The sequence below is a fragment of the Daucus carota genome, chromosome 7 (genome assembly GCF_001625215.2).
Source record: "Daucus carota subsp. sativus chromosome 7, DH1 v3.0, whole genome shotgun sequence".
In the NCBI taxonomy this organism is placed as follows: Eukaryota; Viridiplantae; Streptophyta; class Magnoliopsida; order Apiales; family Apiaceae; genus Daucus; species Daucus carota.
Genome location: NC_030387.2, coordinates 9,339,019 through 9,353,290, shown reverse-complemented (window position 1 = coordinate 9,353,290; position 14,272 = coordinate 9,339,019). Strand labels below are relative to the sequence as shown.

The 14,272-nt window shown below is 36.1% G+C and overlaps 2 protein-coding genes across 2 annotated transcripts; one reads left to right on the top strand and one right to left on the bottom strand.

The window, feature by feature from the left end:
* Positions 1–716: 716 nt before the first annotated feature.
* Positions 717–3,349, top strand: LOC108194678 (L-tryptophan--pyruvate aminotransferase 1). Its single transcript, XM_017361629.2, has 5 exons — positions 717–940; positions 1,205–1,508; positions 2,083–2,363; positions 2,583–2,890; positions 2,972–3,349. The coding sequence occupies exons 1-5, from the start codon at positions 855–857 to the stop codon at positions 3,151–3,153; spliced, it is 1,161 nt and encodes a 386-aa protein (XP_017217118.1). The 5' UTR covers positions 717–854; the 3' UTR covers positions 3,154–3,349.
* Positions 3,350–3,621: 272 nt separating this feature from the next.
* LOC108193602 (ribose-phosphate pyrophosphokinase 4) lies at positions 3,622–14,272 on the bottom strand. Its single transcript, XM_017360322.2, has 7 exons — positions 13,821–14,272; positions 7,977–8,292; positions 7,766–7,861; positions 6,570–6,638; positions 5,468–5,596; positions 4,752–4,851; positions 3,622–4,130 (listed from the first exon to the last, which is right to left on the bottom strand). Exons 1-7 carry the CDS (start codon positions 14,174–14,176, stop codon positions 3,997–3,999), a joined length of 1,200 nt encoding a protein of 399 aa, XP_017215811.1. The 5' UTR covers positions 14,177–14,272; the 3' UTR covers positions 3,622–3,996.

Here is a 14,272-nt window from a genome sequence, read left to right as displayed (position 1 = left end):
ACATATGCATAAATGGTTATGAACAAATCAGTTTATTGCTCTCCATAATATTGGATTAATCCACGATCAAATTTATTTCATGTTTGTTCTTGATTAATTTTTAATTGCCGTGTTATTTTTTTATTATTAATTGGTTATTTAAAAACCATATAAATTAAACTAAAAAAATGTATTTTACAATATATTATAAAATTAAAATATTAAAAATTTGGTATGAAAAAAGAGGGCCCCTGTGTTTCTTTCCAGCTAAAACACGATTAATCCAAGGGGACCCCTTAACAAACTTTCAACAACAGTTAACTACTATATTTAGAGGCCGTTTGGGTGAATTTAAACTAAGTGATTCTTGGTTAAAGTAAAACAAGTGAAGTAGAGAGTTACAAATTAGTTAAAACTTATAAATGATTAAAGTGTATGAGAAAAAAGTAGAGGTAATGAAACAAAAGTTAGAAATCCCAACTTTTTATAAGTGTTTCTCGACTTTTTACACAACCAATACGAATAAGTGCTTCTAACTTAAAACTGTAGAAGCGGGGCTTTTAAGCCCTGCCCAAACACCCACTTAATGCCTGGTAATTTATATTTTATTCATTCTAATCTCAATTATAATGCCTGGTATCGCACTTTAATGTCCCCCCTCCATGATATTCTTCCAAATGCAGCCACCTATTTTAATCCAAAACAATCAAATTTTAATGCATTTGCCTCATCTGACATCACACAACATCTATAAATAGAGAAGCTTCAACATGCAACAACATAAGTGGCTGCACTCATACATACATACATATATTTCTGAAATCTCTGAGAGAAATTGCAAGTTTTTTTTTTGTTTTTTTTAAGGAAAAGAGAAGATGTGTGGCGCAACAGAGCAGGGTCATGCCAGGAATAATGGTGCTGCCACAAACTTATCGTCTGATACTCTTGTCAATCTTGATCAGTATGTTTTATTTTTATGCATTTTTGTTTTTTTTACAAATTTTGAGATGCTGTTTACTGGTTTTTGAGTTAATATTCGACGATTATGTTAAGAAAATATGATATGAATCTTGTACCTGTAAGCCCATAACCTAACACCTGGAGCTTTTAGGAGAACGGGTTATTTTAGAAGATATGGCTATAAGTATCTTATCATGTTAGATGGTGATTTTAATTAAAATTTGGAATTGAGATTGATGGACTTAATTTTTCATGGTTTCAACAGTGGGGATCCAATGATTTTCGAGACTTACTGGAGAAACATGGGGGATAAGTGTACAGTGATGATTCCAGGGTATCAGTCATTAAGCTACTTTGCTGATACTGAAAATTTGTGCTGGTTTTTGGAGCCAAAACTGGAGGAATCCATCAAGAATTTGCATAAGGTGGTTGGAAATGCAGTTGTCGACGATCATTACATTGTCGTTGGAACAGGGTCTAGTCAGCTTATTCAGGCTGCTCTCTATGCTCTCGCGCCACCAGACCAGCCAAAGCCAGCCAGCATTGTCTGTGCAGCTCCTTATTACTCGGTGAGCCACGTTACCTTGTTACTTATTTTACAGACACTCAAATTAATACGTCACTGTTTTGAAGTTTAAATTTCTGTACGAAATCTGTTGTAGGTAACCTAAACCAAAAGATGTGGTCTTAATTAGATGTTCATAAGATCTAAGATTAGTGTAATACTATATTAAAGTCAACCACACAGCACATCTGCAATTTTGTTCATATACGACAAATTTTGTCGTTCCCCCTGACCTTTCTTGACATTATGTTGTCACACATGAATCCGAAATCCCTGAACAAAAGAAACGAAAAGTGGCACATGTGTTTAAGATTCGAAAGCAAGCTCTGGTATGGAGCCACATGCACTTGGTTCCAGACTCCACTGATATGCTAAGTTAGCACCAACTGCTACAACTTAATTAGCTGAAAATGGTTTGCAGGTTTTTGCGTAGTGTTGACGTTTCATGTGCACCGACCAATTCTTCTAAAATCTTAAGATTTTTGTTAAAGGCTTACTTGTATCTTATCAATATCATATCAGAAAAGGAGTTTAGGTTCTTGAGACAGATGTGCTGAACAGTAACTTGATTTCTACAGTGCTACAAGGAGATGGCTGAATTTTTGCGGTCAGGGCTCTACAAGTGGGAAGGCGACGCCCACACATTTGACAAGGACGGACCATACATTGAAATGGTGACCTCTCCAAACAACCCGGATGGTGTGTGTCGAGAGGCAGTTGTGAAAAAAGACGGAGGAAAACTTGTTCATGATCTCGCCTATTACTGGCCTCAGTACACTCCCATCACTGCTCCAGCTGATTATGATATAATGCTGTTTACAGTTTCCAAATGCACTGGACATGCTGGCTCCAGAATTGGGTAAGAAATACAATTCCATACTGTTGTTATAATTTAATCACCTACTACAAAAAAAATATATATATACAGTTTTATTATAAGCTTAATAGGATGTTGTAGTAGGCAAAGGCCTATCTTAATAGTTTCTGGGCTCGATTCTCACTCACCCCTGATATGTTTATTAGAACAGATACTAATCTGTAAGGCGTATAACGGTATAAGCCTACTTTTATGCTACAGTTGGGCTCTGGTGAAGGATAAAGAAGTAGCACAAAAAATGGTTACTTTCATGACAATCAGCACGATTGGTGTATCAAAAGAATCCCAGCAGAGGGCTGCGAAGATCCTGGAAGTCATTTCCAATGGCTGTAAAGATCCAAAATCTTCCAATGGCATTACTGACAACTTCTTTCTCTATGGACAAAGCATCCTGAGCAAAAGATGGGACAAATTAAGGAACACTCTGAAGCATAGTCAAGTGTTCAGCCTTGCCAAGTACCCCATCAAGTATTGTCATTTCACCCAAGATTTCTCCGAAGCACATCCTGGTAATTGCAATACAAACTCATTCTGCATTATTCCAATAAGATAGATAGATGTCGAGATTTTCAGTGTTGTTTTTTCCACAGCTTTTGCATGGATCAAGGCCAAGGACAGTATAGATGATTGCGAGAAGTTGTTTAGAGGGCATAAGGTGCTGACCAGAAGTGGAAGGCGATTCGGGTCAGATCCCAAGTATGTCAGGGTTAGTATGGTGAGCAAAGAAGAAGATTTCCAGCTCTTTATAACGCGCTTATCTTCAATCAACTAAAGCCTTTTCTTTGCTCGCTGCTCACAAAGATACAATTCATTTGTAATTGCCTTTTTTTGGTTTTATTTTTTTTGTAATTTCTGGTTGGTGGAGAGCAAGAGCCTCCCAGCTAGCTTGCCTGCAATCTGTAATACGTACAAAGAAAATGGAACCTGAGAACAATTCGTTTTTATCTGTTAATTTATCAATTTCCTTTTACAAACCACACGTATATCTCTGAGTAAAAGCAGAATGTGACAAGACCTCCACTTTTAACTACACTTTGTAGTTTAAACTCTCTCTACTGAAAACTGCCAAATCTCTCTTACAACCAAGTAATTAGATCAGATCAAGTAGGAGTGGATGAAAACAATTGGAGAAGAGCTTCCTTGATATTTCTAAAAGTTCCATTGTTACAGAGACGAAAATAGATACACGAGGAAGAGATGGATGAAAGTACGAAAATGGATACGAGAAAGAAGGGGAACATATAGAAAAAAAATAACTGAATTCACATAATAAACGTTGTCTGATGTCCAAGACTATACAAAAGCAAGTATCATACACTACAAGTGTATAGACATGGTATTAGTAAGCAAAAAACTTGGCAGACAAAAACAAAAGAAATACCGTGTAATATAACAGCATATATCTGATATCTCAGAATTCTTATGACTATGAGTTGAAATAATAATTCCATTAATCTAATCCAACAGCTGAGAAAGCAGTGAAAAATCCCGATTCCAAGTTTTGACCGTTCAACTCTATAAAGACGATGGTTATGATTGAAGAAAAAACCACCAACTATTTCTTTGATTTAAATTCTACAAACGAACTAAATCCAATCTTTCGGAAACAGAAACTTTAGATATGCAGTGTAGCAGCTATTGAAGAAGCAAGGCTGAGGACTTCAAATGGTTGTCTGTTCTTCACTTCTTTCACTGTCAATGGGCATGAATCTGTGATCCAGAAGTAGTTGAATCCATTCTCAGGACAACCTGAGCCAAAAAATACGGGAAAGGGCATCATATCTGGAAGCTTATAAAGTAGCAAATGACAATATAGTAATTTAGGAAAATAATATTGAAATGCAATGAGGTCAGTAACACCAATATAAAAAAGTGAAAACCTGCGACTTTCCGACACTACAAACTGTAATCAGGAATCCAATAACAAAGATGATTTGATATTTTTACCACTGCAATTAAAATACCAGATACGGACAAAAGTTTTCCAATGTGTGTTTGAGTGCATATGAGTATGTAAAGGTGCCCGGTGGAGAAAAGCATTAGCTCTTCATGTATCAATTCTGCAGTCCATGTTTTCATCAAGTGCAGTGATTTCAATTGTGTTTGTCAATTTGAGTTATCAAGCAGTGTTTTACAGTATATTTTCTGTGTACGAATGCAGGGAAAGTAATTCCAACCAAAATTGCAACTGCACCAGTAGCCGTTAAGAACCTGGAAGGAGTTTACTGCTCGCTAAGATATATTGGAATCAGTTTTTACACTTTAAGAGGCTAAAAAAACAAAAGCAGTCAGGTATGAAAATATCTTAAGTTAATAAGGAGTAGGTACTGTAGCATTAAAAAGAGATTAATACAATACATATAAGCATACCATTTGTATCATGTTCAAAGCGCTCCCATGACCTATTGGGAAATATTCCGTGTGTCACGTAGGCACTGATTTTTGCTGCACCATGTTTGGCCAACATTTTCTGAAAGAGGCAAGGAATGAAATTCAGATCATTGAAATTTAGAAAGTAATCACCGAAGAAACTCTAAATCTTATTCAATAAGTGATTTTATATTCAAAGCTAAAACCAATGCATGACAATGGGGAGGCTAAAATCCATTAAACAATTTCTCTTGTAGGTTAACTAAACGTCTAAGGTATAACTTAAGCACACAATGGCACAACCACATAACCCAAGTACTCTTCGATATTTTCCATAACATTGGCAGTCTGGCAACACGTCTAGAAACCTTAAAAGGCAATACAAAACCCTGTAACACAACATTGGATACTAAATCTCTACAAGCATCCCCTAATGAGGTTTTTTATCATCTTTATACTCTGTTACCAGTAATTGGCTTAAAGTGTCCAACATAAATACATGTCTAAGTGAGACACGGCAATTTCCTGAACATACACTCTAATATTTTTTGCCAAAGGAAAGTATATGAGTGTCCATACTCCTGTCCGAGTGTCGAGTGTCCAACACGGATACTTAGACATGGAAGATGGGTCCAGTACTCTAGTCTCTCAATCAGTAAAGTAAAATTTAGAATGAGAAGCAAAGAAAACTTAAAAAGATTTTCGTCAATTTTTACCTGACATTCAATCAGTGTGCCGCCTGATTGTACAAGATCGTCGACTATGACAACATGACGTCCTTTTGGGTCTCCTTCTTTAAGGCGGACGATTCTTTGATCCCCTTCTCTTACTTTGTTGCAGACAATCTGAAATTTAATCATTCAGCTGGTCATTCATATGTAAAATTATCCCCCGTGTATTTCTAGAGTAGGAGGCTGTTTGCCCGGGCTTTAAGCCCGAGCTCTAAGCCATTTTCGAATTTAAGCTGAAAAATGTATGTTTGTGTAATAAGCCAGAGGACGACTTCAAGTTAAAAATAGTCGGAAGTTGGTAGGATGTACTTTTTATGATTTTTATAATAGGAGTCAACTTCAACACTAAAATGAATAATCTATCAAATTTATTTTTATTATTATATTTTTAATAATTCACAAGTCACCTATAATATTAAATTACCCAAACAGACAATTTAAGTTGAGGACTTGCCACATTAAGTCATTGTAAGCCACAAGTCATTATTTTAAAACCTAGATGACATTCGTTTTAAGATTTAAAAGCAAACCAACTGTTTTAAAAGTTTCAATGTAGCATGGGCGCATTGCTTTTTTAAGAGTCATCACCCTGGTGTCTCAACATTTCCCAAGTGTTTTAGATGTAGAACAGAAAAGAAAAAAAGAATTGGAATTGGGAGAAAAGAAAGGGGAAAAACTGTATAAATATGTTCCTTGGTTTTTTTAAGCAAAGAAAAGAAGCTGGGATATTAAGAAATGATCAATCACATTTATTTTCATAGTTCATACCTTCTTCTTCTCTCAATTTTCCCAGTTTTGAGAGGAATTCATTAAAAAGAATCGATTCAATACATTTTTATATCATATTTCCTCTTCCTCTTTCTTCCTTCCTTTCCTTTAAAAATTTGGGGAACTCGAAAAAAAGCTAAATTTCTTTCCCTTTCTTTCCAAAAACTCGGGACCACGTTATAATCCCCCAAAAACAAAGATATACGCTATGGTGCTACTATATGGACATATGAACATAACTTGAATATATATATTTCAGAGTTTGAACACAACCTAATATCAATACTTTTTTCGGCTTGAATAGGGAATGATGGAGTACCGTTGGAAAATGTTGCAGCTGCTTATGAAACCGTTTCCATGCACCATCATCTGGAAAAGCAATTGATATCTAACAATGGCAAATATGACTTGTCAGAAGTTTTTCAGAAAACAAATACTGTCATCTCCTACAGACAGTAAATATCATATTATACTGAACCTCTAAGATTGAGTTAATTCAAAACAATCACTAAACCTACAAGTCGAAATCGTAAAAAGTTAAACCGCATAGTATTAGTGAAGAGAAGTATGTGGCAGCATCAGAGGTTCTCAATAATCATGCATTTCAATAAGAAACACAAATATTTTAAAGTTTTACTATTCGACAGCAAACAAGTCAGAGTGGACCTTCCATTCAGCATGTACACTCAATAAGACATAACCCAGATTCATACTATCTATTACACTCAATAAGACATAACCCAGATTCATACTATCTATAAGCAGTCTGGTAACTTGGTTACAAGTGTGTACACGGAATTGTATTCAGTATAGTCACTTCTGTCATAGTACTAGAGAAGGTACTTAAGTCTGTGATAGGTCCATGCAATCTAACACCCCCAACCATTCACCCAAACAATATGTAAATGGTCTACTAAATCCTCAGATTTTCATTATTTGCCCCATTCTAATTGTAATGACTGGCAGTCTTTGAAAAGAATTTATAAAACAGTAACATGCATACTTTATAGCACAAAATTAATCAACTTGCAACCCCAATTCCAAACAACTAGTCAACATTCTAGCTAGGGGTGTACCCGGTTCGGGTTCGGCGAGTTAGCGGAATTTATCGACCCAACCCAATTAAATCGGGTTTTCAAAATTTCAAACCAACCCGAACCGTATAAATTTGTAACCCAAACCAATTCGTAGTACTTCGGTTTGGATCGGTTCGGATTGGTTTGGTTATAATCGCCGGTGTCGAATAGGTCTTCAACATCAAATTTTTTACGCTAAAAATTACTTTAAAAATTTTGTCAAAGACATAAAATTGAATTTAGTTAAAAAAATAAGTAGTAACAAATAATAAACAAATATATTCATAAATTTAATCTCATATTCTAGCAGTATCATATATTAGTGTTTATGGATAGGGGAGCTTTCTCTTTTGGGACAAGCATGAATATTAGTAGCTTTAAGTCAAGGATGTCAGGAAATTAATAGCAATATGCACATTTGGTTTCATGAAATACTTACATTGTCGGAGTCAGGGAGCTGTTGAAGCCTGTTTTTAAGCAAAGGCACCCCACTTTCAAAGCATGGTAAAACATTATCACCAAAGTAAAATCGTTCCTGCAATGAACCAGAAAAAGAAGAAAACGTAATCAGGAAATAAATGATTAGGAGGTTGACAAGCTAAAAACCAAGTAAGAAAGCAATATTGTAGAGAGAGCATTTCCGCACTGACCTGCAAAGCATGGATATCAAAAACCACCAAGCTTGTGGGTCCTCCCCTCGAAATGGGAACATTCGACAATATTCTAGCAAGAGTAAAGGCTGTTGCTATATCGCCTTCCTCTTCCATGCGCTCAGAAGTCCCAGTAGGGAAAAATGGAAGGACCAATGTGAATGAAGAGACAAACAGCTTTGGTAGTGCATAAATAACAGAGAGCTGCTCAAAAATTACTCCAGGGGAACTAAATGAAGCAAGAAAAGCTACATGCTGACCACGAATTCCATGAGCATTAGATATGAATAAATTGGGGAAGCCATCAGCAAATGTCCTGAAGTTAAATCACCAAAAATGACCACGTCAGCCTTCACATGTAAGAAAAAAAAAATTAGGAATATCAATAACTATATGCAGCTTAAAGTTCTCAACAATATCAATTATAATAATTGGTGCATATTTACTTATCTTCAAATAATAGTTTATTTTAGAACGTGATAATCAAAACGACATGATTATCGCAGGAATTTATATATGCACACAACCATACCCCACTCCAATGAGTTTTGAACCCTTGACCTCTTATTAGCAAAAGAAGAGGAGAACTCGCTATGCTAAAGTCAACATATACTCCAAGAGGGGAACTCACTATGCTAAAGTCAACATATACTCCAAGAACAATGTTTTTTATACTCATTTAATCAAATATGAGTATGAATTTCAAGGTCAGCTCTTGAATTAACTGTAGAAACTAAAACCGGAAATAGACTAGGTAAGCCTTCGCTTGTAAGACAAGGAAAAAAATATGAAAAAATATAACTGCAACTAAAATGAACTATATTAATAATAATTTTGCATGTATGCTAAAATGCCTTGTAGCTCCACAAATTATTTCTTAAATTTTCTTGTTGTAAATACAAATTTGATATCCATTCGATGCACCTTAACATACGTAAATTGTAATTACTATTACATTTCCAATTTGCAAAATGTTTGTGCAACTAACTGGTCAACATCAGCATTGCCAACTCAGCAGTTAGTTACACCACCTCCACCTTCATGTGCTGCAGCTAGCTATAACAGATACTAGGTTTAGTGCTATATAAATGATCTGCTATTCCAGATGCTTCTCAGTTAGTTTAGCTATGGAATAACAATCTCTCTTCTTCATGTTTCTTGATCTATCTCTACTGTTTTGTACATAAACATGATGATGCAATGTTAGTAGGTTGGTTGTTCTTTATTTTTTCCGCACTAAATTTTCAAGATTAACATGGTATCAAAGCAGTGATCACTGATTCAGATTCTTTGCTGCAATCTTGTTCGATTTCGGATAGCATTCATCGTCCATTACTGCAATTCATCTCGTGTGTCAAATTTGCAATTTCGTCTATGGAAACAAGTGTTTTCTCTCTAATCCTTGATTACAGTTTGTTTTTATTGATATCACTTTGTCGATCTTCATATTTACTCAAGTTTTTCTCAGTGAACTTGATACTTGTTCATCAGTTTATCGCATCACTTTCGTATTAGATCATTCAATTAGGTTTAGTAATCAATTTAGTACTAAATCTCTAAAGTCATCATGACTGAAGCAAATCGTGTTTAGAGTCCTAATCAGGATCCGTCAAGTGTCTATTTCATACGTCCTTTATATCCTAATTCATCTAGCTTAAGGGTCTATTTCATACGTCCTTCATCTTCATATTTCATATCCTAATTCATCTCAGCTAGTCTCTGTCAAGTTTAATGGAACTGGTTTTAACAATTGGAAGAGGTATGATATTATCTCTATCAGCAAATAACAAATTAGGATTTATAGACGGAAGTATTGAGAAACCTAAAAATACATCAAATGAATATAAAGCCTGGGAATGCTAAAATGACTTGGTGTGTTCTTGGCTGATTTTTAATCTCGATGATTCAATTGCCAAGAGCGTCTTGTTTCTTAAGACATCCAGGGAGATTTGGATTGATCTTAATGAAAGGTTTGGTTACACATCTATGACTCAAGTGTATTCATTTGAACAACACATAGATAATCTCAATCAAGGTGCTGACAAAATCTCCGATTTTTACAAAATTTAAGACTCTGGGATGCACTCAATGACTCTAATCCACTGCCTCATAGCACATGTCTTAAGTGTAATTGTAATCTAGAACCGAGGATGCCTCAGATGCAAGAAAATCAGAGAATGATTCGATTTATGATGAAGCTGAATGAAGATTTCTCTGTTGTGAGGGCTAATATCTTGATGCAGAGTCCTATGCCTAATCTTACTAATGCCTACAGAATGTTTGTCTAGAGGAGAGGCACAAGGAAGTTGTTCAGCTAACCACACAACCTGAGACTTTGGCTTGTTACTCAGATAGGAGAAGATTTCCTGATCACAGGAGATCTTCATTTCCAAGACCATAATTCAATGTTACTCCAAATTTAGCTCCTGTCAATTTCAAATCTTCTAATGCTATGCACTCATTGCAAGATAGCAGGCAGCAATGAAAGATGTTTGAAATTTAGCTCCTGTCAATTTCAAATCTTCTAATGCTAAGAAATATTTATGCACTCATTGCAAGATAGCAAGACGCAACAATGAAAGATGTTTCAAATTGCATGGATATCCACCAGGGCTCAAAAATTTCATGGACAGGAAGGCTGCTGTGGCAACTACTCAAAATGAAACGACAACACTGATCAATCTGCTCCTATTACTTTTACCCAATATCATCAACTAATAGAAATGCTTCACAAATAGCAAAAAGGTAATCCTTGCAGGCACTTTATGCTTGTTATCTACATCTTCTACCAGCTGGATTCTAGATAGTGGTGCTACAGACCATATCTATTCTAATTTGAATTCGTTCAGTACATTCAAGATATGTGCAAGTCCTCACAAATTTATAACTGTGCCTGATGGCAGAAAGGTATTTATATAAACTCAGACATAATTCTGCATGATGTTCACCATGTTCCTGAGTTTAGATTTAATCTCATCTCTATTCAAGAACTGTGCAAAAATTTACATTGATCATGAAAAAAGCTTCCTCGAGGACCCTTTGAAGAAGCTAACCCTGAAGCTTCTTGGTATTCAAAAAAATGGACTATACAGCATCAATACTTCTACCCTCGAGCTAATTGTTGGTCAGCTATTGAAGATGCAAACCTCTGGTACTTAAGGCTTGGTCACATTTCTTTCACTCAATTAAAGATTGCAGGTTCAGCTTGTGAAGTCAAAAGTTGTCTATCAGACGCCATATGTCAGACTTTTCCTGCTTCTAGACAATCTAGTTGTGTATTTTTCTCATAGTACTACCAGTACAACTGCAGCTTTTGAGTTGTTGCATTTAGACATTTGGGGTCCCTATCATATAAAGACTCCTACTGGATGTAATCAATTTCTAACAATTGTTGATGATTACAGCAAATTCACTTGGATTCATTTACTTAAGCACAAATCTGATGTAGCACAAGTTTTACAGAGTTTTGTTGCTTATGTTTCCACAAAATTTTCTGGCACTAAATAAAGATAATCTGAGCTGATAATGCAAAGGAATTTTGTGAAGGATATTTTCAGAAATTTTGCAAAATTGAGGGTATCATTCATCAGACTAGTTGTGTCTACACACCCCAACAGAATGGAGTGGTAAAGAGAAAACAGAGGCACTTATTGGAGACAGCAAGGGCATTATTTCTACAGTCTAAGCTTCCTCTTCGCTATTAGGGTGAGTGTGTCTTATCTGCAACTTACATCATCAGTAGATTACCTCTTAAAAGCATCAATAATCTCACACCTTACTTTAAACTGTTCAATGAATCTCCTACTTTAGACCATTTCAGAGATTTTTGTTGTTTATGCTTCTTTTCTACTTCTAAAGTTCACTAAACAAAATTTGATGATGGACCTAAATTTGGTTTTCATTGGTTATCCTACACACACTTCTAATAGAGTTTCTAAAAGACCTTCCTATTTGTCTGCAACACTGCCTTAGCCGCAAATACAGTTTCCTCTAACTCAGATAACTAGTCTAGCCTAGTCACTTAAGATTTTTTATCCTATTCTCACAAAAAGTTCCTCTCCAAACTTTGTGACATTACTGAACCATCTTGGTATGTTGAGGCTGCTGCCAATCCTTTATGGCAAGCTGCTATGACTACAGAGATTAAACCTTTAAATGTTAATCACACCAGGGATTTGGTAGATCTTCCTAAAAGGGAAAAAGCAAATAGGCTCCAGTAAGTATTTAAGGTTAAGCTTAAGGCAAATGGCACACTGAAAAGATGTAAAGGCAGATTAGTGGCAAAAGGCTTTAATCAAAAATATGGGATGGATTATGAGGAGACTATTTCTCCCGTAAGCTCTTGGTGCTAGCAAAAACTGGACTTTACATCAATTGGATGTAAATAATGCATTTTTGCATGGAGAGTGGTGTGAAAAGGTGTTCGTGAAAGTGCCCGCAGAAATACCAAATCCTTACTCTAAAGTTTGTCTCGGAAAATCCACTTATGGTCCTGAGCAAGGCATCATCCAGGGAGTGGTTTGCCAAATTTTTGTTTACTTTGAAAGATCAAGAATTTGTTCAATTTAAAAATGATTACAGTCTTTTCATTAAGAAAACTGGTGATCTGGTTTGTTTGGATGTAGTTTAAGTTGATAATGTGACTCTTACATGCACTGATTTGCAGCCCATTGCAGCTCTAAAAGTGCACTTAAACAATGATCTTGGTATTAAGGATTTGAGCAAATTAAACTACTTTCTGGGTATTGAAGTCAGCTACCTAGACATTGGCATTTTTCTTAGTCGGAAAAAATTCAGATGAGTTACTTGCAGATTGTGATTTTGATTTATTACAAGGTCTTCACTCCTTTGCCACATCTGAACTTACATGCTACAAAAGGGTACTTGTTGCCTGACAGAACTTACTTGGTTTGTTCGTTTGCTTGACAAAACTTGGTGTATCCAATTTTAAACCAGTCACTCTGCATTGTGGATTTGTGGCAGTCAAACTGCAATTCATATTGCTAAAAATCTTGTCTTCCATGAACGCACCTAGCATATCAAAATTACTATCATTTTACATGTGACAAAGTCCTTGAAGGTCTCATACAACTTATTTACTTACCTACAAAGTCCCAACTTGCTGATCTTTTTACTAAAAGTCTGCCTGCTTCTCAGTTTTATTACTTGTTGTCCAAGTTAGGATTTCATGCTCCTGCACCTTCACTTATTCGTTCTTCACTTATCAGTTCTGCAGGAGATCCTAACTAGAGGGCGGTGTTCGTGTAACTAACTGGTCCACATCAGCATTGCCAACTCAGCAGTTAGTTTACGCCAACTCCACCTTCATGTGTTGTTGCTAGCTAGCTATAATAGATACTAGGCTTAGTGCTGGACAAATGATATGCTATTCTAGATGCCTGTCAGTTAGTTTAGTTATGTAAAAACAATCTCTCTTCTTCATATTCTATGTATCTTGATCCCTATTTATTGTTTTGTACATAAACATGATAATGCTAGGTCGGTTGTTCTTCATCTTTTCTGCACTAAATCTTCAAGATTAACACAAAATAGCAACTAAATAATGCTGAGTAAGTTACAGATACTTTTACAGTTTTACTATCTTTCATACCGCACATTACTTCAAAACCTAAAATGCAGACTACATTACTGGAATGTCATATCAATTCAACTCCTAAATTAGCTTTAAAACCGAAAAAATGTCTTTTAAATTATCATAAGTCCATCCCAAACCTACTCAATTCACAACCTGAAATGCACACTATCTTCGAAAGTAAGAGCGAAAAACACAGAATCATTTCATTTCACACAAACGAACATTTCGAAAGGTGAAGAATAGTGTACCTCCAAGTGATGCTCCGAAGCTCAATAGTATCCGACTCAGAGGCAATCCTCTCCGCCAGCGCCTTCATCTCGGCGCAATAAAACAAACAAACCTTCTTAGATCTCTTGAGAGTCGTCGACGAAGACGACGCCATTGAGAGCGAAGAGTTCGGAGGCTTGAGGATGATGTGAATCGGATTGCTGTCCGTTACGCAATCGACTGTCCAGCGATTATCGAAGCTGCTGCTGCTGCTGCTACAGCAGTGGAATTGAGTAAGGGCGTGTTTGGGGAGAAGAGGAGTGGAATGAAATGAGTGTGGGGTCGGTTTTAGGGTTTTTAAGGGATAAGAAGGACAGTGCGGTGGAGCTGCCGACATGTGCGGGGGTTGAGTCCGGTGGCGCTGATTGAGCCTTCTGGGAAAGGGAAATTCTTGTTTGGGAAAATCAAAAATGTGTCAAACAAAAATGAACGC

Bases quoted from the DNA above. Each gene is read 5' to 3' on its own strand.
- LOC108194678 (XM_017361629.2), top strand. From the start codon at position 855: ATGTGTGGCGCAACAGAGCAGGGTCATGCCAGGAATAATGGTGCTGCC. The intron at 941-1,204 runs GTATGTTTTATT...TGGTTTCAACAG, and splicing joins ACTCTTGTCAATCTTGATCA to TGGGGATCCAATGATTTTCG. The intron at 2,364-2,582 runs GTAAGAAATACA...TTTATGCTACAG, and splicing joins CATGCTGGCTCCAGAATTGG to TTGGGCTCTGGTGAAGGATA.
- LOC108193602 (XM_017360322.2), bottom strand. From the start codon at position 14,176: ATGTCGGCAGCTCCACCGCACTGTCCTTCTTATCCCTTAAAAACCCTA. The intron at 6,639-7,765 runs GTAAGTATTTCA...TGCCATTGTTAG, and splicing joins AGCTCCCTGACTCCGACAAT to ATATCAATTGCTTTTCCAGA. The intron at 4,852-5,467 runs GTAAAAATTGAC...TGCCTCTTTCAG, and splicing joins GCACACTGATTGAATGTCAG to AAAATGTTGGCCAAACATGG.